This window comes from Esox lucius, chromosome 3 (genome assembly GCF_011004845.1).
Source record: "Esox lucius isolate fEsoLuc1 chromosome 3, fEsoLuc1.pri, whole genome shotgun sequence".
In the NCBI taxonomy this organism is placed as follows: domain Eukaryota; kingdom Metazoa; phylum Chordata; class Actinopteri; order Esociformes; family Esocidae; genus Esox; species Esox lucius.
Window position 1 is genome coordinate 1187864 of NC_047571.1, and position 19501 is coordinate 1207364.

Consider the following 19501-nt stretch of genomic DNA (forward strand, 5'->3'; position numbering starts at 1 on the left):
GCTGACGCATGTGCATAATTTTTCTTCAGTGACGGCCGCTTACATGGCGGGAGTAAACCACTAGTAGCTAAACCCTCTAGGGGGCTCCACTCATATAACCAGAGTTACATTCCCAGTAACTAACGACTGTGATTTACAAATACAAATCATTTTTTCACCGTTCTAGCAACATTTTAGTAACAAAACTCTGAGTTTCCATATTTTACATTGGCAAGTGTTATTAATGAGTAGCAAGATTCCAAATATCAAGTTAGTTATACTATACAGAATGTTTATAATTCAGTGTTAGAGTTCGCAGTCTGGCTATTTCTTTCCTTCAAAGTCAGTCCCGCTCTATTCTTCATCAATACATTTTAGACTAATCTGATTTACCACTGGTCTACCTGAGATATGAAAGACAAAACATTCCTTTTTCAGTACAGTATTAGAGCCATCTATCGCAGATTATGTATATATTCAACCAATGCAGTAAAGCAATAAATGTGAAAATGTTTTTGCCATGCCCCTTCTACACTTAACAAATAAATGTCTATAGATAAAAGGTGATTAACAAGTTATTAACCAAGTTAAACTATTTATATAACCAGGTACAGTGTTCATTGTAGTGTTATTTCTGCCAAAGTATTCCTCGCCAAAGCCTACAATCCAGACAACCAAAGACTAATCTTGTTTAATACCTTTGCATGATGAATGTTCTATTTCACGCAGCCACCCAACACTTATTGATTTATTTATTTAGGCTTTTTTGAAGTAATATGAATTCACATTAACCTTTCACGCTTCCTATACTTTTCATCCTCGCCAGCAGTATTGTGTAGGTCCCCGACTGCACGCTATGAAAATGGGGTAAATCCTGGCAATTAGCGAATGATAAAAATTTGAATAAAATAACAAACATATGTACTGTAGTTAAATGTTCAACTTGCAGATAATACATTTCGTCTTGCTCGACAAAGGCTAGGCCCTGGGCCTTACGTCGAGCAAGCTGTTAGAAATACAGTCCATAGTCTGGTTAATTTGCTAGGTATGTACACTCACCTAAAGGATTATTAGGAACACCATACTAATACTGTGTTTGACCCCCTTTCGCCTTCAGAACTGCCTTAATTCTACATGGCATTGATTCAACAAGGTGCTGAAAGCATTCTTTAGAAATATTGGCCCATATTGATAAGATAGCCTCTTGCAGTTGATGGAGATTTGTGGGATGCACATCCAAGGCACGAAGCTCCCGTTCCACCACATCCCAAAGATGCTCTATTGGGTTGAGATCTGGTGACTATGGGGGCCATTTCAGTACAGTGAACTCATTGTCATGTTCAAGAAACCAACTTGAAATGATTCAAGCTTTGTGACATGGTGCATTATCCTGCTGGAAGTAGCCATCAGAGGATGGGTACATGGTGGTCATAAAGGGATGGACATGGTCAGAAACAATGCTCAGGTAGGCCGTGGCATTTAAACGATGCCCAATTGGCACTAAGGGGCCTAAAGTGTGCCAAGAAAACATCCCCCACACCATTACACCACCACCACCAGCCTGCACAGTGGTAACAAGGCATGATGGATCCATGTTCTCATTCTGTTTACGCCAAATTCTGACTCTACCATCTGAATGTCTCAACAGAAATCGAGACTCATCAGACCAGGCAAAATTCTTCCAGTCTTCAACTGTCCAATTTTGGTGAGCTTGTGCAAATTGTAGCCTCTTTTTTGCTGTTGTTGCCCATCCAACTCAAGGTTGTGCGTGTTGTGGCTTCACAAATGCTTTGCTGCATACCTCGTTTGTAACAAGTGGTTATTTCAGTCAAAGTGGCTCTTCTATCAGCTTGAATCAGTCGGCCCATTCTCCTCTGACCTCTAGCATCAACAAAGCATTTTCGCCCACAGGACTGCCGCATATTGAATGTTTTTCCCTTTACACACCATTCTTTGTAAACCCTAGAAATGGTTGTGCGTGAAAATCCCAGTAACTGAGCAGATTGTGAAATACTCAGACCGGCCTGTCTGGCACCAACCATGCCACGCTCAAAATTGCTTGAATCACCTTTCTTTCCCATTCTGACATTCAGTTTGGAGTTCAGGAGATTGTCTTGACCAGGACCACACCCCTAAATGCATTGAAGCAACTGCCATGTGATTGGTTGATTAGATAATTGCATTCATGAGAAATTGAACAGGTGTTCCTAATAATCCTTTAGGTGAGTGTATATGTAAAAATATTTCTATATAATGTTTTACTAGGGTTAGTTATGTACAAACCCGATTCCAAAAAAGTTGGGACACTGTACTATTGTGAATAAAAACAGAATGCAATGATGTGGAAGATTCAAATTTCAATAATTTATTCAGAATACAACATAGATGACCTATCAAATGTTTAAACTGAGAAAATGTATCAGTTTAAGGGAAAAATAATCTGGACTGCTGGCTGGCCATTTCAGTACCCGGATCCAGTATGGTTTTCCGGCCTTGACCCTTACGCACAGAGATTGTTCCAGATTCTCTGAATCTTTGGATGATATCATGCACTGTAGATGATAATAACTTCAAACTCTTTGCAATTTTTCTCTGATATTGCTCCACTATTTTTCGCCGCAGCATTGGGGGAATTGGTGATCCTCTGCCCATCTTGACTTCTGAGAGACACTGCCACTCTGAGAGGCTCTTTTTATACCCAATCATGTTGCCAGTTGACATAATAAGTTGCAAATTGGTCCTCCAGCTGTTCCTTATCTGTACATTTAACTTTTCCGGCCTCTTATTGCTACCTGTCCCAACTTTTCTGGAATGTGTAGCTCTCATGAAATCCAAAATGAGCCAATATTTGGCATGACATTACAAAATCTCTCACTTTCAACATTCAATATTTTATCTATATTCTATTGTGAATTAAATATAAGTTTATGAGATTTGTAAATTATTCCATTCCTTTTTACTCACAATTTGTACAGTGTCCCAAATTCTTTGGAATCGGGTTTGTAGTTGCAATGCGCTTAATATTGCTTTCTGTATGTAACAACGGTACAACGCTAACAAGCTAGATAGCTGTAACACATAACTTGTTACTGAACGTACTGCTAGCTAATACTGTAAGCTCTTAGTCGACTCTTACCTTTATTTGTAGTAACAAAATTACTTGGTCTGTCTTCACGTTTTCAGTAGCCATTTCCATGGCTTGGCGAGTTGGATAGAAATTGCTGGAATGCATTCTCAACGCTAGACTTTGATTAGTGTAACAAAATTGCAAAGTAAAATGTTTAAAAAAGAAGCAGGGTTGTAGTGAACTCCAATCCTCTTAATTTCACTGATCACTGAAAATTGTCATGCCCTCAGTCCTGTTTTTCTTTGCTAGATTGAGTTATTTAGTTTTCCATCACTACGCCCTCCTATTTCAATTAATTTGATCAAAACATATAGTCTCTGCCGAGACCGTCCAGTTTTGAGCCATAATCGGAAAACAGTGTGTCATCTCCGCTCTTCTATTTATTTAAAACCTTAAATGTAATATGCTCTAATGGACTTGAGTCCAGTCAAATGACGGACTTGAGTCAAGTCGCTGTAATGTCAAAGCGCAAAGCAGATGATCACCAGCAGAGAAAAAGCCAATGCAGCTGTGTGCAAAATAGTTTGTGGACAAGCTAAGACGAAAGTAGGAAGGAAATCAATAGAGACTGAAAATAATGAGAATTACCAAGTGTTTCATGTGTCATTACTTCTGATATTATTTTCCTTCCTTGTAAAAAGCTGTTTGTCATATCAAATGAAGATAGAGAGGATCTGCATAGGGTTTTCACATTATTATATCCATTGAGAAACCAAACTTTTTGCACACCTGTAGATCGACCAGTGCGTTGGAGAAGACCAAAGGTTGATTCAAGTAAACATTCTTATTGCATGTTTACATTTATATCCAAACAATGATCTTGCCATTGTTCAGCTGACATTGATGTAATATTGCAAAGTTCAAGAAACAAACTTCTGGTGGATCTGAATCCTCAACCAGTCTTTTTATAAAGGCTTTTATTCAATGACTCCTTTGTTATAAAAATGTTTCCTTTGTTGTCATGGTAGACATCCACACACTGGTAAACAATATTATTTTGGAACAACTTTTGTTGCACATTTTTGCACATTTTTAAATAACTGGGTCCATTTTGAACTATTTCTATACTTCTTTTTGTCCAAAGTACTACACTAAGTATACTGCTTTTTAACTTTAGGTTGCCTGCTGAGTGTAAACTGTTGAAATCGGAATTTGAATGTGCAAAGTTTGAGGAGTTTCCAGACATTAGAAGAGCTGACTTCTTACGACTGGTTAAAATCGTTTTATATTGCGACTTCTCTGTACTAGCCTTTTACCATTACAAAGATCTTTACTTGTATGGACACACTCCGACACAGGCCTTTTCATACAGTGTAAGTACAGTGAGGGAAAAAAGTATTTGATTCCCTGCTGATTTTGTGCATTTTCCCAATGACAAAGAAATTATCAGTCTATCATTTTAATAGTAGGTATATTTGAACAATGAGAGACAGAATAACAACAAACAAATCCAGAAAAACGTATGTCAAAAATGTTTTAAATTGATTTGCATTTTAATGAGTGTAATAAGTATTTGATCCCCTCTCAATCAGAAAGATTGCTGGCTCCCAGGTGTCTTTTATACAGGTAACGAGCTGAGATTAGGAGCAGACTCTTAAAGGGAGTGCTCCTAATCTCAGTTTGTCCACAGAAGCAATCAATCAATCTGATTCCAAAGATCAAAGACTTGATGGCCAAGACCAAAGAGCTGTTCAAGCATGTCAGGGACAGGATTGTAGATGTACACAAGGCTGGAATGGGCTACAAGACCAACGCCAAGCAGCTTGGTGAGAAGGTGACATCAGATGGTGCGATTATTTGCAAATGGAAGAAACACAAAAGAACTGTCACTTTCCCTCGGTGTGGGGTTCCATGCAAGATCTCCCCTCGTGGAGTTGCAATGATCATGAGAACAGTGAGGAATCAGCACAGAACTACACAGGAGGATCTTGTCAATGATCTCAAGGCATCTGGGACCATACTCACCAAGCAAACAATTGGTAACACACTACGCCGTGAAGGACTGAAATCATACAGCGCCCGCTCAAGGTCCCCCTGCTCAAGAAAGCACATGCACAGGCCTGTCTGACGTTTGCCAGTGAACATCTGAATGATTCAGAGGAGAACTGGGTGAAAGTGTTGAGGTCAGATGAGACCAAAATCAAGCTCTTTGGCATCAACTCAACTTGCCATGTTTTGAGGAGGAGGAATGCTGCCTATGACCCCAAGAAAACCATCCTCAAACATGGAGGTGGAAACATTATGCTCTGGGGGTGTATAAAAATATGTAGAGATTTGTATCTTTCCTTAGGCTTAGAGGGCCCTGACGGTTCCCCACTGAGTTCTAGCTACCAAGTGAATACTCAGCATATGGGGCATTAAACAATATGAATGTTCTAGTCTTCTAAGATGTCAAAATGTTCTGGTGGAATGGGGTCGGAATATGGATATTTTATTAAGAGAATCAAACCACAAAAAAAGGGTGTCATAAATGGTATATGAAAATATACTGTTTATAAAATGTTAAAGATTACCCCACAAAAAGTGTCATGAGCACTGTCCATTATCAAAGACATTGTCGATTGTCTTCCTTATATTGATGCTGGTGTGTTGATTGGCATTCCTTCATTCTTCTCCAGATGTACTTCAACTCTACATTGACAGACTCCTCTAAGCTGCTGAAGCCAATGCTGGTTTTCTCTTTCATCATGGGTGGTATTATCTGTGGCTTGACCAGAATCATCCAGTTTAAGAATCATGCCGTTGATGTCTACTGTGGTTTCCTTATTGGAGGAGGCATTGCCATCTACCTGGTAAGTTTCTTGAATTAAATGGAAAGTTCTCTGTCACTTACTCAGTTACTTGTTGATAGGACTGACAGCAGACTAAGTATACACTGTCCCATTTCACTTGTCTGTAAATACATTATTTCACTAATTTAATGTTTGCCAACCAAAAAACAACATTTCAAAACTTGTTTGATTCAGATGTATAATCTAACCTGTGTTTGGTGATGGCTTGTTGCTCCATTCATGTTGCCTAATAATGGTTCACAGTTGCAGCTTTGTCAGTGTGGTTATAAGAATTCAAATATTTAAGATTACACAATGAGGCAATGACTCTGGGACTACTCCCCTTTTTATTCTGACTTGCTGTGCTCCCATGGCTGAGGTGTTGGGTTGACTGCCCTTCAAAGAAAAAAATATATAAAATGATAGCTGCAAGCAGCAGGTACTAGTCAGATTGCACATTTTCTTTGATAGGACACATATCCAACTCATGTCCATAGCTGAAAAAAATATGGCATGCATGTTTTTTCCTTTTCACTAATATTCCCATCTGGACAATATTGCACTGGTTTTTGTTGTCTCATGGTTGTCAATATACACTCACCTAAAGGATTATTAGGAACACCTGTTCAATTTCTCATGAATGCAATTATCTAATCAACCAATCACATGGCAGTTGCTTCAATGCATTTAGGGGTGTGGTCCTGGTCAAGACAATCTCCTGAACTCCAAACTGAATGTCCAAATGGGAAAGAAAGGTGATTTAAGCAATTTTGAGCGTGGCATGGTTGTTGGTGCCAAACGGGCCGGTCTGAGTATTTCACAATCTGCTCATTTACTGAGATTTTCACGCATAACCATTTCTAGGGTTTACAAAGAATGGTGTGAAAAGGGAAAAACATCCAGTATGCGGCAGTCCTGTGGGCGAAAATGCTTTGTTGATGCTAGAGGTCAGAGGAGAATGGGCCGACTGATTCAAGCTGATAGAAGAGCAACTTTGACTGAAATAACAAACTCATTACAACCGAGGTATGCAGCAAAGCATTTGTGAAGCCACAACACGCACAACCTTGAGGTGGATGGGCTACAACAGCAGAAGACCCACCGGGTACCACTCATCTCCACTACAAATAGGGAAAAGAGGCTACAATTTGCACGAGCTCACCAAAATTGGACAGTTGAAGACTGGAAGAATGTTGCCTGGTCTGATGAGTCTCGATTTCTGTTGAGACATTCAGATGGTAGAGTCAGAATTTGGGGTAAACAGAATGAGAACATGGATCCATCATGCCTTGTTACCACTGTGCAGGCTGGTGGTGGTGGTGTAATGGTGTGGGGGATGTTTTCTTGGCACACTTTAGGCCCCTTAGTGCCAATTGGGCATCGTTTAAATCCCACGGCCTACCTGAGCATTGTTTCTGACCATGTCCATCCCTTTATGACCACCATGTACCCATCCTCTGATGGCTACTTCCAGCAGGATAATGCACCATGTCACAAAGCTTGAATCATTTCAAATTGGTTTCTTGAACATGACAATGAGTTCACTGTACTGAAATGGCCCCCACAGTCACCAGATCTCAACCCAATAGAGCATCTTTGGGATGTGGTGGAACGGGAGCTTTGTGCCCTGGATGTGCATCCCACAAATCTCCATCAACTGCAAGATGCTATCCTATCAATATGGGCCAACATTTCTAAAGAATGCTTTCAGTACATCAATGCCATGTAGAATTAAGGCAGTTCTGAAGGCGAAATGGGGTCAAACACAGTATTAGTATGGTGTTCCTAATAATCCTTTAGGGGAGTGTATGTACCAAGTAAAATTATAATACCAGTATGCGTATAAGAAATTTGTGCGTTAAACAGCTCCGGAAAATATTAAGAGACTACTGCACCTTTTTCTTTCCTTTCCAAAAAAGTTGAAATGGAAAGTTTTGAGTGAGGAACAGAAGTGTTCAATGTGCAGTGGTCTCTTAATTTTAACCCTTCTGTTCCTCACTCAAAACCTTCCTTTTCGACCTTTTTGGAAAGCTGTCTCTTAATTTTTTCCGGAGCTGTAAATGCAATATCAAGCCCACACACAAGATCATTGGTTAAAAGTAGCCATGTTTTTAACATTCTGGCCTGATTTATCTAGCTTTAGGACACCATTTAAGTATAGATGCTAAATACGAAGGTGTGTGAAGAGTAAACCTCAACAGTGCCACCATGTGGTTGATTAAAATAGTTTTCTGTTATTTTTATCAACATATATGAGAATTAGAACATAATTTTCCTTTATAGACCTTGTGTGCAGATATGTGCAAAACCACACCCCCGCACATGTAAGTGGATCATATGGTTTTTATATTATACATGCGTATGAATGTGGCATAACCACTTTGAAAGAGAAATCAGTGTTTCAATATTTGCTTGTCTAGGACTCAACCTACAGTATCTCACAAAAGTGAGTACACCCCTCACATTTTTGTAAATATTTGAGTATATCTTTTCATGTGACAACATTGAAGAAATGACACTTTGCTGCAATGTAAAGTCGTGAGTGTACAGCTTGTATTACAGTGTAAATGTGCTGTCCCCTCAAAATGACACACAGCCATTAATGTCTAAATCGCTGGCAACAAAAGTGAGTACACCCCTAAGTGAAAATGTACAAATTGATCTAATGAAAAAAAACCTGGTGAACATCTTATGACTAACTAAGTAAATTGGCAACAGGTCAGTAAAATGATTGTTTATAAAAAGAGCATCCCAGAGAAGATGAGTCTGTCAGATGTAAAGATTGGGAGGGGTTCAACACTCTGTGAAAGACTGCTCAGGCAAATAGTGCAACAATGTGAGAATAGCATAGCATAGCATAGCATAGCATAGCATAGCATCATCTTCCGCTTATCCGGGGCCGGGTCGCGGGGGCAGCAGTCTAAGCAGGGATGCCCAGACTTCCCTCTCCCCAGACACTTCCTCCAGCTCTTCCGGGGGGACACCGAGGCCTTCCCAGGCCAGCCGGGAGACATAGTCCCTCCAGCGTGTCCTAGGTCTTCCCCGGGGTCTCTTCCCGGTGGGACGGGACCGGAACACCTTCCCAGGAAAGCGTTCCGGAGGCATCCGAAACAGATGCCCAAGCCACCTCAGCTGACCCCTCTCGATGTGGAGGAGCAGCGGCTCTACTCTGAGCTCCTCCCGGGTGACCGAGCTTCTCACCCTATCTCTAAGGGATCGCCCAGCCACCCTGCGGAGAAAGCTCATTTCGGCCGCCTGTATCCGGGATCTTGTCCTTTCAGTCATGACCCAAAGCTCATGACCATAGGTGAGAGTAGGAACGTAGATTGACCGGTAAATCGAGAGCTTCGCCTTGCGGCTCAGCTCTTTCTTCACCACGACAGACCGATACATCGACCGCATTACTGCAGAAGCTGCACCGATCCGTCTGTCAATCTCCCGTTCCATCCTTCCCTCACTCGTGAACAGGACCCCTAGATACTTAAACTCCTCCACTTGAGGCAGGCACTCTCCACCAACCTGAAGTGGGCAAGCCACCCTTTTCCGACTGAGGACCATGGCCTCGGATTTGGAGGTACTGATTTTCATCCCCACCGCTTCACACTCGGCTGCAAAATAACATTTCTCAATTTAAAATTGCAAAGAGTTTGGGGATCTGATCATCTACGGTACATTTAAGATTTCATGTGGTCTTGTGGAAAATGTTTGCGATGTTCGCGATGTAAAAACCTCTCAGAGTCTGGTATAACAGTTGACTATTTCTCGTTTTAATTATGTGGATCCACAGGAACAATTGCCTTCACAAAACAGAGTATAAGTACAGAGACCAACAGAGTAGTGTCATAACAATTGTTCTGATTACATATTGTGGCTCTTTATACTCCCCCTTATCAGCCCCCAAAATATTATATCTAATGCTATGAAATACATACAAAACAAGTCATCATACTAATAGACTAATGCATGTATTTTAGCTTTATGCTAAATTGATTATTATTGTAACACAATAACTCGACAACTGGCACGTATGAAGAGTACTAACAGGCCTATGGCCACTATGACTATAATGACTTTACCAATCCATTCAAAGACTACCCAGCAATACTGACCTCACAATTCGGCCATCCAGGAAAATAGTCACAATGATGTTATCATTGTGGGCCTGGTGAGAAACTAATTTCATTAACTAGGTCAGAAACAATGGAGTTGTAATTAGGTATAAATTCAGGAAAGGCAGCATTCCTGTCCTATCAGAGCACAGGTTCCTCCCTGGGAGGCCAATAGATAGTCTAAGGCTGCCCTGCTCTTGAGAGCAAGCAAGTGGGTAGCTCCCAGCTCCTCAGAGATCAAACTACTGGCCCTAGCAGTCACATTTGGAAGATGTTCTACTTCTAAAGCTAAATCACACACCTGATCCAAGGATTGCATCACACTGTACATGGGCAATAGTATGCCCATCGTTCAAGTGCCCCAGGTCTGCTAATGGGTCAGCCAGGACAGGTCACGTGTTGGCCGCTGGCTACTATTAACAACAACAGGGAAAGAATCCGAGACTCGCAATGCCGGAATGACGTATGCCAATCCACAAGTGCCAGCCCAGTTATTAGGTAGAAAATCATAAGCCTGAGTACCACACACCCAATAAGTACCTTTTAAGGCAGCTATGTCACAGGCAGCGGCTACGGATAGCAGGGCAAGTAAACTGGCTGTTCCATCCTTTAGACATCTTAAGGATGAATTTGATCTGTTGAGTGTCGGGGAAGTGGGAACGTTTGCAACCATACCTATAACCATGTGACAGCCTGAGTGTCCCAACAGCACTGACCCTGCGCCTTCTCGGTGTATACACCACGTCAGAGGTTTCGGGACAGTCACAGTTACCGGGACAGCCTTTCTTCTGCAAGAGTAGCACAGGGTGGATGTCTCCTCACATCTGATGTTATCTTTCACCATTGGATTTGGTCCACATTTACTGTCCAGCTGGGTACTCTTGGGAAACAATAAAGCACACATGTCACAGTCAGAGATTGGAACAGACATAAGGGGCACACCCCTGTGGAACTGTGTGGTATTAGCCCACATATCACACATTTTTATTTCCTTTGTGTGTATTGGAACAAAAAATAGAAAGGCTAATGTGTAGACAAGAATAGGGATTACAAGGGTGTACATCACTATATATGATGTTTTGAACCACAATACATCGTTTGTATTATAAATATGATATAAAAATAAATATTTAGTCAACATAGTATGGGGGTGTTCTTGAGTTTTTGGGTAATTTTTCTGAGTTTATAAATTATATAAGTCCAAACGTAACTAGCGATCTAGTGCTGACTAGCTCCGTTCTGCGTCATTACATGTAAAAAGAAGTGATATAAGATAATTATCTTTCATTTTATTGTGTTTTATTTCTAGGTAGAAGAACCCAATTTTTTGGGGGTGCCTATATTTTTTACCTTCTATTATTTAATTATTTCATTATTTTCAACCCAATACAGTGTAATTTGATAGTAAAGGCATGAAAGTATGAGGAAATACCATTGACACAATTGTTTATAATGCTTTAAAAAAAAAATCTTTATGCTGAATGGCAGAAATGTTTTCCGAAAAATATTCCTTTTGCCTTTCCAATAGATGAGTTTTTAAAATGGTGACCCAAAAGTCTGTTTTTATGTGTTTTTATTGAAGCCAAGTGGGTTGTGATTACCAGGATACATCATAATAGGTTGTATCTGTTACAGAAATGAATCTAGGACCCAAAATGTCCAAGTAGTGTAATCCGGCCGAAATCCCCACCAACTACTTAGGGTTAACTTAATATTTGGTTGCACACCCTTTGGAAAAAATAACGGAAATCAATCGCTTCCTATAACCATCAATAAGCTTCTTACACCTCTCACCCGGAATTTGGACCACTCTTCCTTTGCAAACTGGTCCAGGTCAGAACTCTCCAGCACTTTGTTGCCATCCATTTCTGTGTGCTTTTTGAAGTATGTTTGGGGTCATTGTCAACATTTGTTCCTTATCCTTCCTGCCATAAACTTTTACCCAAGCATAAACAAGGGGAACATCGTAAAAGACAGTTGGCTATATTCCTGAAGAACAAAGGATACCCTTTTTGGTTTAGGCAGGTTAAAAAATGGTCAGAGTAACTAATGATGAGCTGATATTATGCCGACATGTGTGTCACAAAGACCAGAATTTCATACCAGGTAAAAGCAGACATTTCTCTAATGTACATTAGTTCAAGAATTTCCATAACAGATACACACTTTGAAATATATTGGGTGACTGTAGGTCAAACGTGTTCAAAGATATGGTGATTTCAAAATCTCAAGTTTAATGTAGCCTCCAAACAATATTGGGGAACTGTTTTGGTGGTCATAAGCCTTTAAACTAAACAAGTATCATGTTAGTGACCCATATGCTCCATAATTTTTTACAAGGCGGTTGGTGACAACTTGTCAGTCGGCTTCATGTCACAGACACATACTTGGTAAGTTGTTAGAAGTGTAGGCAGATCACTGTGTATGAGGTGATCTTAAGGTCACAGAAATGTGGATAAAGGCTTTATAGGACTTTTAGGTCTCATATGCCTTTTAACCCATTTACATTGTATAGACCTTAGAGGCCTGGTAGGTTGTATGTCCTGTGAAAGCCCTTTAGACTTAAAAGTCATTTTGTTCTCATAGGGCTTCTAGGTAATTTAAGCCTTGTAAGCCTTATAGGCGTTTTTGGCCTTCTAGGCTATTTATATCTCAGTGTTAACATAAAACACATTATGTTTAAATAGATTGGCATATCTTTGGCCACTATGTTCTGAAATTCCAACTTTTATAATAATTGTATATATACATTGCCAATGTTGCTTCTGTTGAAGTTTTGGCAAAATCCAACCAATGGCTTAGGACTAATTCGTTTTACTTTCATTGTAATATATTCAAAGTTCATAGAAATGCAGAAAATGGAGCTCATAGATGCGACAGGCAATTTTGTTTGGCTTAACAGGCAGCACCATTTTAGAAGAGTTTGGTGACTTTAGTTCTAAGGAGCACAGCGATATCTCTATTTGAAAACCTCAAGTTTGACCATACACTAACGCCCCCCAATGGCCAATTGGTACCTCACTCTACAGGTATCGTTACCTTGTCATACCAATGATGCGTACCAAATATGGTGATATACGTTTGTGGAGATATACTTTCACATCCTGTCAAACTGTAGGATGCAGGAAGTTGTTGACATATGACATCTGCTGTGTTTGAAATATCCAATTGTCTTTTGGTAATTATTGATGGGGAGTATCCACAGATACTATATGTGATGTTTCGTGGAAATCGGACGAATAGCCTAGGACTGGTTCATTCCACTATCGTTTTAATCTATTCAAAATACCGGGAAACGAAGATGACACAGCTCATAGGTGCAAGAGGCAATTTTGTTATGCACTAGACAAAGCAGTATTTGAGATAAGTTTGGTGATTTCAGCTCTAAGGAGCACGGAGAAATCACTATTTGACAATATCAACTTTTATTATACACTGTAGCGCCCCCCAATGGCCAATCTCATCCATATTTTAAAATGCTTGTAGAGGGCCTATAGGAGCTTATACTGAAGGTTTGATGGCGAATAAAAATGTTAAAGCCTTTGATTCATAGCTTGAATTTCATTGGCCGGTGGTGGTCACATGGTATTTATTACAGTAGCACAACCTGATGCACTCATGCAACAGACCAAGTTAGCTTGAAATATCTATTTGCATTCAGGCTTAATGAGCCTTCAAACTGACTTTTCACTTTGTATAGCGTCCCCACATGGCTGATTAGTGCCAAACATTGCACACCTCCTCTACTCCTCCTTCCAACAATGGATACCCAGTTTGGTGACTATCAGACAAAAGGTTGCTGAGATGCACCCTCATTTCATAAGCCTGATAGGCCTAATAGGCCTGGTCATCCGTTTGTGTAAATAATAACAAGCGTTTTAATGGGTTTTCTGGTATAGCGCCCCCACATTGCCGATTAGTGCCAAATTTCACTTGCCTCTTCTGCCCCTCATCCCAACCATGGATACTATGTTTGGTACCCATTGGATAAATTATTGCTGAGATATGGCCTCACTTGCTGTTTGGAGGCTTTACTGCCGAATTTAATTGACTGTAATGGACAAATGGTTATGCAAATAAAAATTATGTCTAGCAACTTTTGTTAGGCTTGTTTCCAAAAGACTGGTGTCTTGGAAATTTCTTCAACTGATGTATTCTTACTGATTAAAGGACTGGGTCCCCATGTTTAGATAAGTAGAGGAATGTGGGAGAGGGGGATCTGGTATTTGTCGAAGGGGGCATCCTTGACTGATATCAGCAGATTATAGGGTTAATCGTAAATCTGTGTAAATCTGTAGTTTGTCCAGATGCTTTAAGTCCTCCTCATGGGTTGAGAAGGTTACCCAGGTGGGGGAGGATGTCATGTGCCTTGTGTGAAGCCTAGGATATGTGATAGAACAAAGGGAATGTGTTGTATTGACATAAGAAAGATGGGCAGCATCTTACCACACCCCTTTTTCCCCTTTAAATACTGACGATTGTCCTGTATTAATTTAGAGATTATTCACTGTTACTTTGTAACCTGTGTACTCTCTCCTTGCAAGAATAAACTTTATTGTGCAACTGAGTTTTCCTCTGTCTTACCTACCATTTTCGTAAAACGTTTTGACTTTAGAAAATGCCATTACACTGGACAAAACTTTTATAGGTTTTTTACCAAAATGCCAGAAAATCTAGTTAGGCAGAAATGAAAACAGCCATTAGCAAAGTTGTTCAGTGCGTGCTCCTGCATCATATGTTTTGTATTAGGACAACCAGAGCCCGAGTAATAAGCGTTTGAAATTCACAAATTTGACTGTACACTGTAGCGACCCCCAATGGCCAATCTCACCCAAACTTTTCCTGGTTGTTGGGGGCCTACAATACCTTATACTGATCAGGTTTGATGGCAGTCAAACATTTCGAAAGCCTTTGATTCATTGCTTGAACTTAATTGGTCCTTGGTGGTCACATTGTTTGGTCTACCAACTCCCTATTCGCTGCAGTACAACAACATGTTGCACTCATGTAACACACCAAGTTTGGTTGAAATATCTGTTTGCGTTCTGGAGTATTGAGCCTGTAATGAACCTTAAAGTGCTTTCCTAGTATAGTGCCCCCACATGGCCGATTCGTGCCAAAGCCTGAATGTTCCCTCTGTTCCTATTTGCAACCATGGACACCAAGTTTGGTGACCTTCGGACAAACGGTTGCTGAGATATGGCCTCACATCCTGTTTGGCGGCTTGGCCAAAATTTGTGGTATGAGATACGTTTTAGAAATTTCTTCACAAAATCCAAAATGGCGGAAAATCTAGTTAGGCGGAAATGAAAACATCCCCTTGCAAAGTTGTTCAGCATGTGCTCCAGCATCATATGACATTGGTCTCTTGGACAATCAGAGCCTGAAGAATAGGCGTTTGAAAATTGCAACTTTTACCCGATGGTGGCGCTAGAGGCGTGGGCCTATGGAAACAAAACATTAATGAGCGTTTAATGTGATTTTCTGGAACAGCGCCCCCAAATGGCCAATTGGTGCCACACTTTGCACATATCCTTACCTTGTCATGGCAATGGTGCATACCTAATTTGGTGAGAATTGGACAAACTGTTTTGGGAGATATGCTTTCACTACCTGTAAAATTGTAGGACTCAGGAAGTTGTGTTTGAAATGTCTGATATTGTTAATAGTTATTGATGGGCAGTATCCACAGATGCTATTTGTGAAGTTTCTTGGAAATGGGACGAACGGCCTAGGACTACTTCTCAAAGGTAGGTTTTTCAGATAATTCAAAATAGTGGGCTGTTTGCCCTTACAGGAACATTTTACAGGAACAGATTGGGTGTGTGCTATTCAAATGTCTTTCATGAGTGGACTTGAGAAATACACTGACTGGCCCCCAAAAACGTTGCACACACATTTCATTGGCCCACCTTTCCCCTTGAATGTAAATGAAGAAATTGAGAATTTCGCCTATACTGCACTTGCCCATTATAACCGCAATTTATGTGCACATATGTTGTCAGGACACGCACAGTGAAGGTATACTGTATAAAATACACATGGGAGATTGAGGAATTCAGCAGAATGTAGATTGGAAGAAAGAAGGTTTTCAGGCAGAAGCTAGAACACACAACTGTTTAAAACATCATTCCACTGTTTGATGTACATCTGTAATGTTTTAAATTCTATTTGTTTAGTATAGTAACCCATTTTTACAATAAAAACACAACATTCTCATCCCAGTAACTTTCCAAGCGACCTTCAACCTGTTGCGCAATGAGGATCCATGGCGAGGCTCTCCCCAGCCTGGAAAAATCAGCCTACCACTGAATGGACAATCTAATTGGCTACTTGACTTGTCAATCCAACCTAAAGCTATGCTAAGCTACGCTAACGTAGCATGAGCTAAAAGGAAATCTGAATGTTCCACGAAACTAAGTCATCCACGTGTAATAGCGCATACTGACCACCCAGACAATTGACATGTTTTATCAGTCATACATGATCGGATAACATTGCCAATAGGCTGGTTAAGGTTCTAGGAACCTAACAATTCTTTTGGTACCGAACTGGAAGCTTTATGACAAGCACAGACCAAACAAGAGCTTACCTTGTGATGAAAAAAGTTTCCAACTTTCAAATAAAGATGGCGCCTCAGATGTCTGGATCAATAAAGGTAAGTCCCAGGCATCCAAAATATATGTCCTTATGATTGATTGAGTGTCTGGCTTCATTGCAAATTCAACTTTAGCCTCTGTTTGTCGGACAAATGCTTTGTTTACTACTTGGTAGCTGTGCCAGCAGGAGGCCTGACGCATGGGAGGGGAGGGAAGGGGTCAAAAATGTCTGTGTGCCCATATAAGGTAGTGAGACCAAGCGCAGAGATGCTATACTCTGCCGGAGATGGAAGATAAGCAACTTCTGAAAAATAAAATTGGTTCTGAAGGGTTCTAATGGGTTTGGTACCCCAGATCTGGGGTACCGATTATTGAACAGGTTAATTTTGTTTACGGCGTGCAATTGCAGTGAATTTGACTTATGCAACGTCACATCATTTAATTCTGTCCAGAGAGGCATACATTTTTGGCTGAGATCTTGTATTGACAACGGGAGAGGCAAACCACTCCGTATAGTCTTCTCCAGCACATCCCAATGACTTTCAGTGGGGCTAAGGTCAGGATTCTGTGGTTGCCAATTAATGTGTTAAAATTATGTTTCCTGAACGAATCTTGTACAATTGGTGCCTGGGGTATTCTGGGATTGTTGTCCTGGAATATGCTCATGGTGTCATGGGATGAAAAAATTAAATGATGGGATAACTTGGTCATTCAGTACATTCAGGTACTCAGCTGACTTCATTTTATTGCCAAATAAAGTTGCTGAGTTTAATCATGACTATTTGAAGCAACCCCAGATCATGACACTGCCTCCAGAAACTTGTACAGTGGGCACTATGCATAATGGGTTAATTTCCTCATGCGCTTCCCTTTTTACACTGACCTGTAAATCTGGACTCATTAGACCGCATGACCTTTCTCCATTGCTCCAAAGTCCAATCTTGACTGTTCAAAGTTGAAGGTTCACCACTTTTCTTCCAGGTTTTAATCATGCATTTGACAGTTCTTAACCCAATTTCAGTTATTTCAAAAATCTCCTTAGTTGTTTTCTTTGCTTGATGCAGGCCAATAATTTAAACCTTCTGAAACACAGTAACATCTTTTCCACGACCACAGGATACGTCTTCCGACATGGTTGTTTAAGAAATGAGAAGCTACTCATTGCACAAGTTAGGGTAAACATAATGGCAACCAGCTGAAATATATTAATCATTGCATTAATTATTCAATCATAGGTTCTTACACTGAGCAAAATTATAAACACAACACTTTTGTTTTTGCCCCCATTTATCGTGAGCTGAACACAAAGGTCCTATTTCTCTCTAATATTGTTCACAAATCTGTCTAAATCTGGGTTAATGAGCACTTCTCCTTTGCTGAGATAATCCATCCACCTCACAGGTGTGGCTTATCAAGATGCTGATTAGACAGCATGATTATTGCACAGGTGTGCCTTAGGCTGCCCACTATAAAAGGCCACTCTAAAATGTACAGTTCCATCACACAGCACAATGCCACAGATTTCGCAAGTTTTGAGGGACCGTGCAATTGGTATGCTGACTCCAAGAATGTCCACCAGAGCTGTTGCCTGTGAATTGAATGTTCATTTCTCTACCATAAGCCATCTCCAAAGAAATTTCAGAGAATTTGGCAGTACATTCAACCAGCCTCACAACTGCAGACCACGTGTAACCACACCAGCCTAGGACCTCCACATCCAGCATCTTCACCTCCAAGATCGGTTGAGACCAGCAACGCGGACAGCTGCTGCGACAATCGGTTTGCATAACCAAAGAATTTCTGCACAAACTGTGCAGAAACGGTCTCGACCTGACTGCAGTTAGTCGTCATAACCGACTTGAGTGGGCAAATGCTCACATTCAATGGCGTCTGGGATTTTGGAGAGGTGTTCTCTTCATGGATGAATCCCAGTTTTCAGTGTATAGGGCAGATGGCAGTCGTGTGGTTGAGTAGTTTGCTGACGTTAACGTTGTGGATCGAGTTGCCCATGGTGGCGGTGGGGTTATGGTATGGGCAGGCGTGTGTTATGGACAACGAACACAGGTGCATTTTATTGATGGCATTTTGAATGCACAGAGATACCGTGATGAGATCCTGAGACCCATTGTTGTACCATCCACGACTATCAACTCATGTTGCAGCATGATAATGCAAGGCCCCATGTTGCAAGGATCTGTACACAATTCCTGGAAGCAGAAAACATCCCAGTTCTTGCATTGCCAGCATACTCACTGGACATGTCGCCCACAGAGCATGTTTGGGATGCTCTGGATCGGCGTATACGGCAGCGTGTTCCAGGTCCTGCGAATATCCAGCAACTTCCATTGAAGAGGAGTGGACCAACATTCCACAGGCCATAATCAACAACCTGATCAACTCTATGCGAAGGAGATTTGTTGCACTACGTGAGGCAAATGGTGGTCACGCTAGATACTGACTGGTTTTCGGACCCCCCCAATACATTGAAACTGCATATTTTAGAGTGGCCTTTTATTGTGGCCAGCCTAAGGCACAAGTACAATTACAGTTACAATGATATAATATTTGCAAATAGAGACAGAAAGACACTAACACAAGATCAGTGACAGTCTGTCTGAAGAACAGTTCAGAAAACCAAATGTTTGTATAACATTTCATCAATACATGTTAATCTCTTCTAAACCAGTTAGGTTTATTCCTCTTATCAGTTTCAATCAATCAAATGTATTTAGAAAGCCCTTTTTACAACAGCAGTTGTCACAACGTGCTTTACAGATATACCCGGCCTTAAACCCCAAGGAGCAAACAACAGTAGTGTTGGATTTCAGTGGCTAGGAAGAACTTTCTCTCTCCACCCAAGGTTCACCCAAATGCAGGTTGCCCACCTCCATTTTACAAATACCTCTTGACTTCAAT

At 40.7% G+C, this 19501-nt stretch overlaps 1 protein-coding gene across 3 annotated transcripts in view; it reads left to right on the forward strand.

Moving 5' to 3' along the window:
* Nucleotides 1–19501, forward strand: part of plppr4a (phospholipid phosphatase related 4a) — a 263231-nt gene that overhangs the window by 203150 nt on the left and 40580 nt on the right. For all 3 annotated transcript variants that reach the window (XM_029117179.2, XM_029117181.2, XM_020044605.3), the window contains one exon: nt 5725–5898. In XM_029117179.2, the coding sequence (XP_028973012.2) occupies nt 5725–5898 (174 nt within the window). The remainder of the gene's footprint in view (nt 1–5724; nt 5899–19501) is intronic.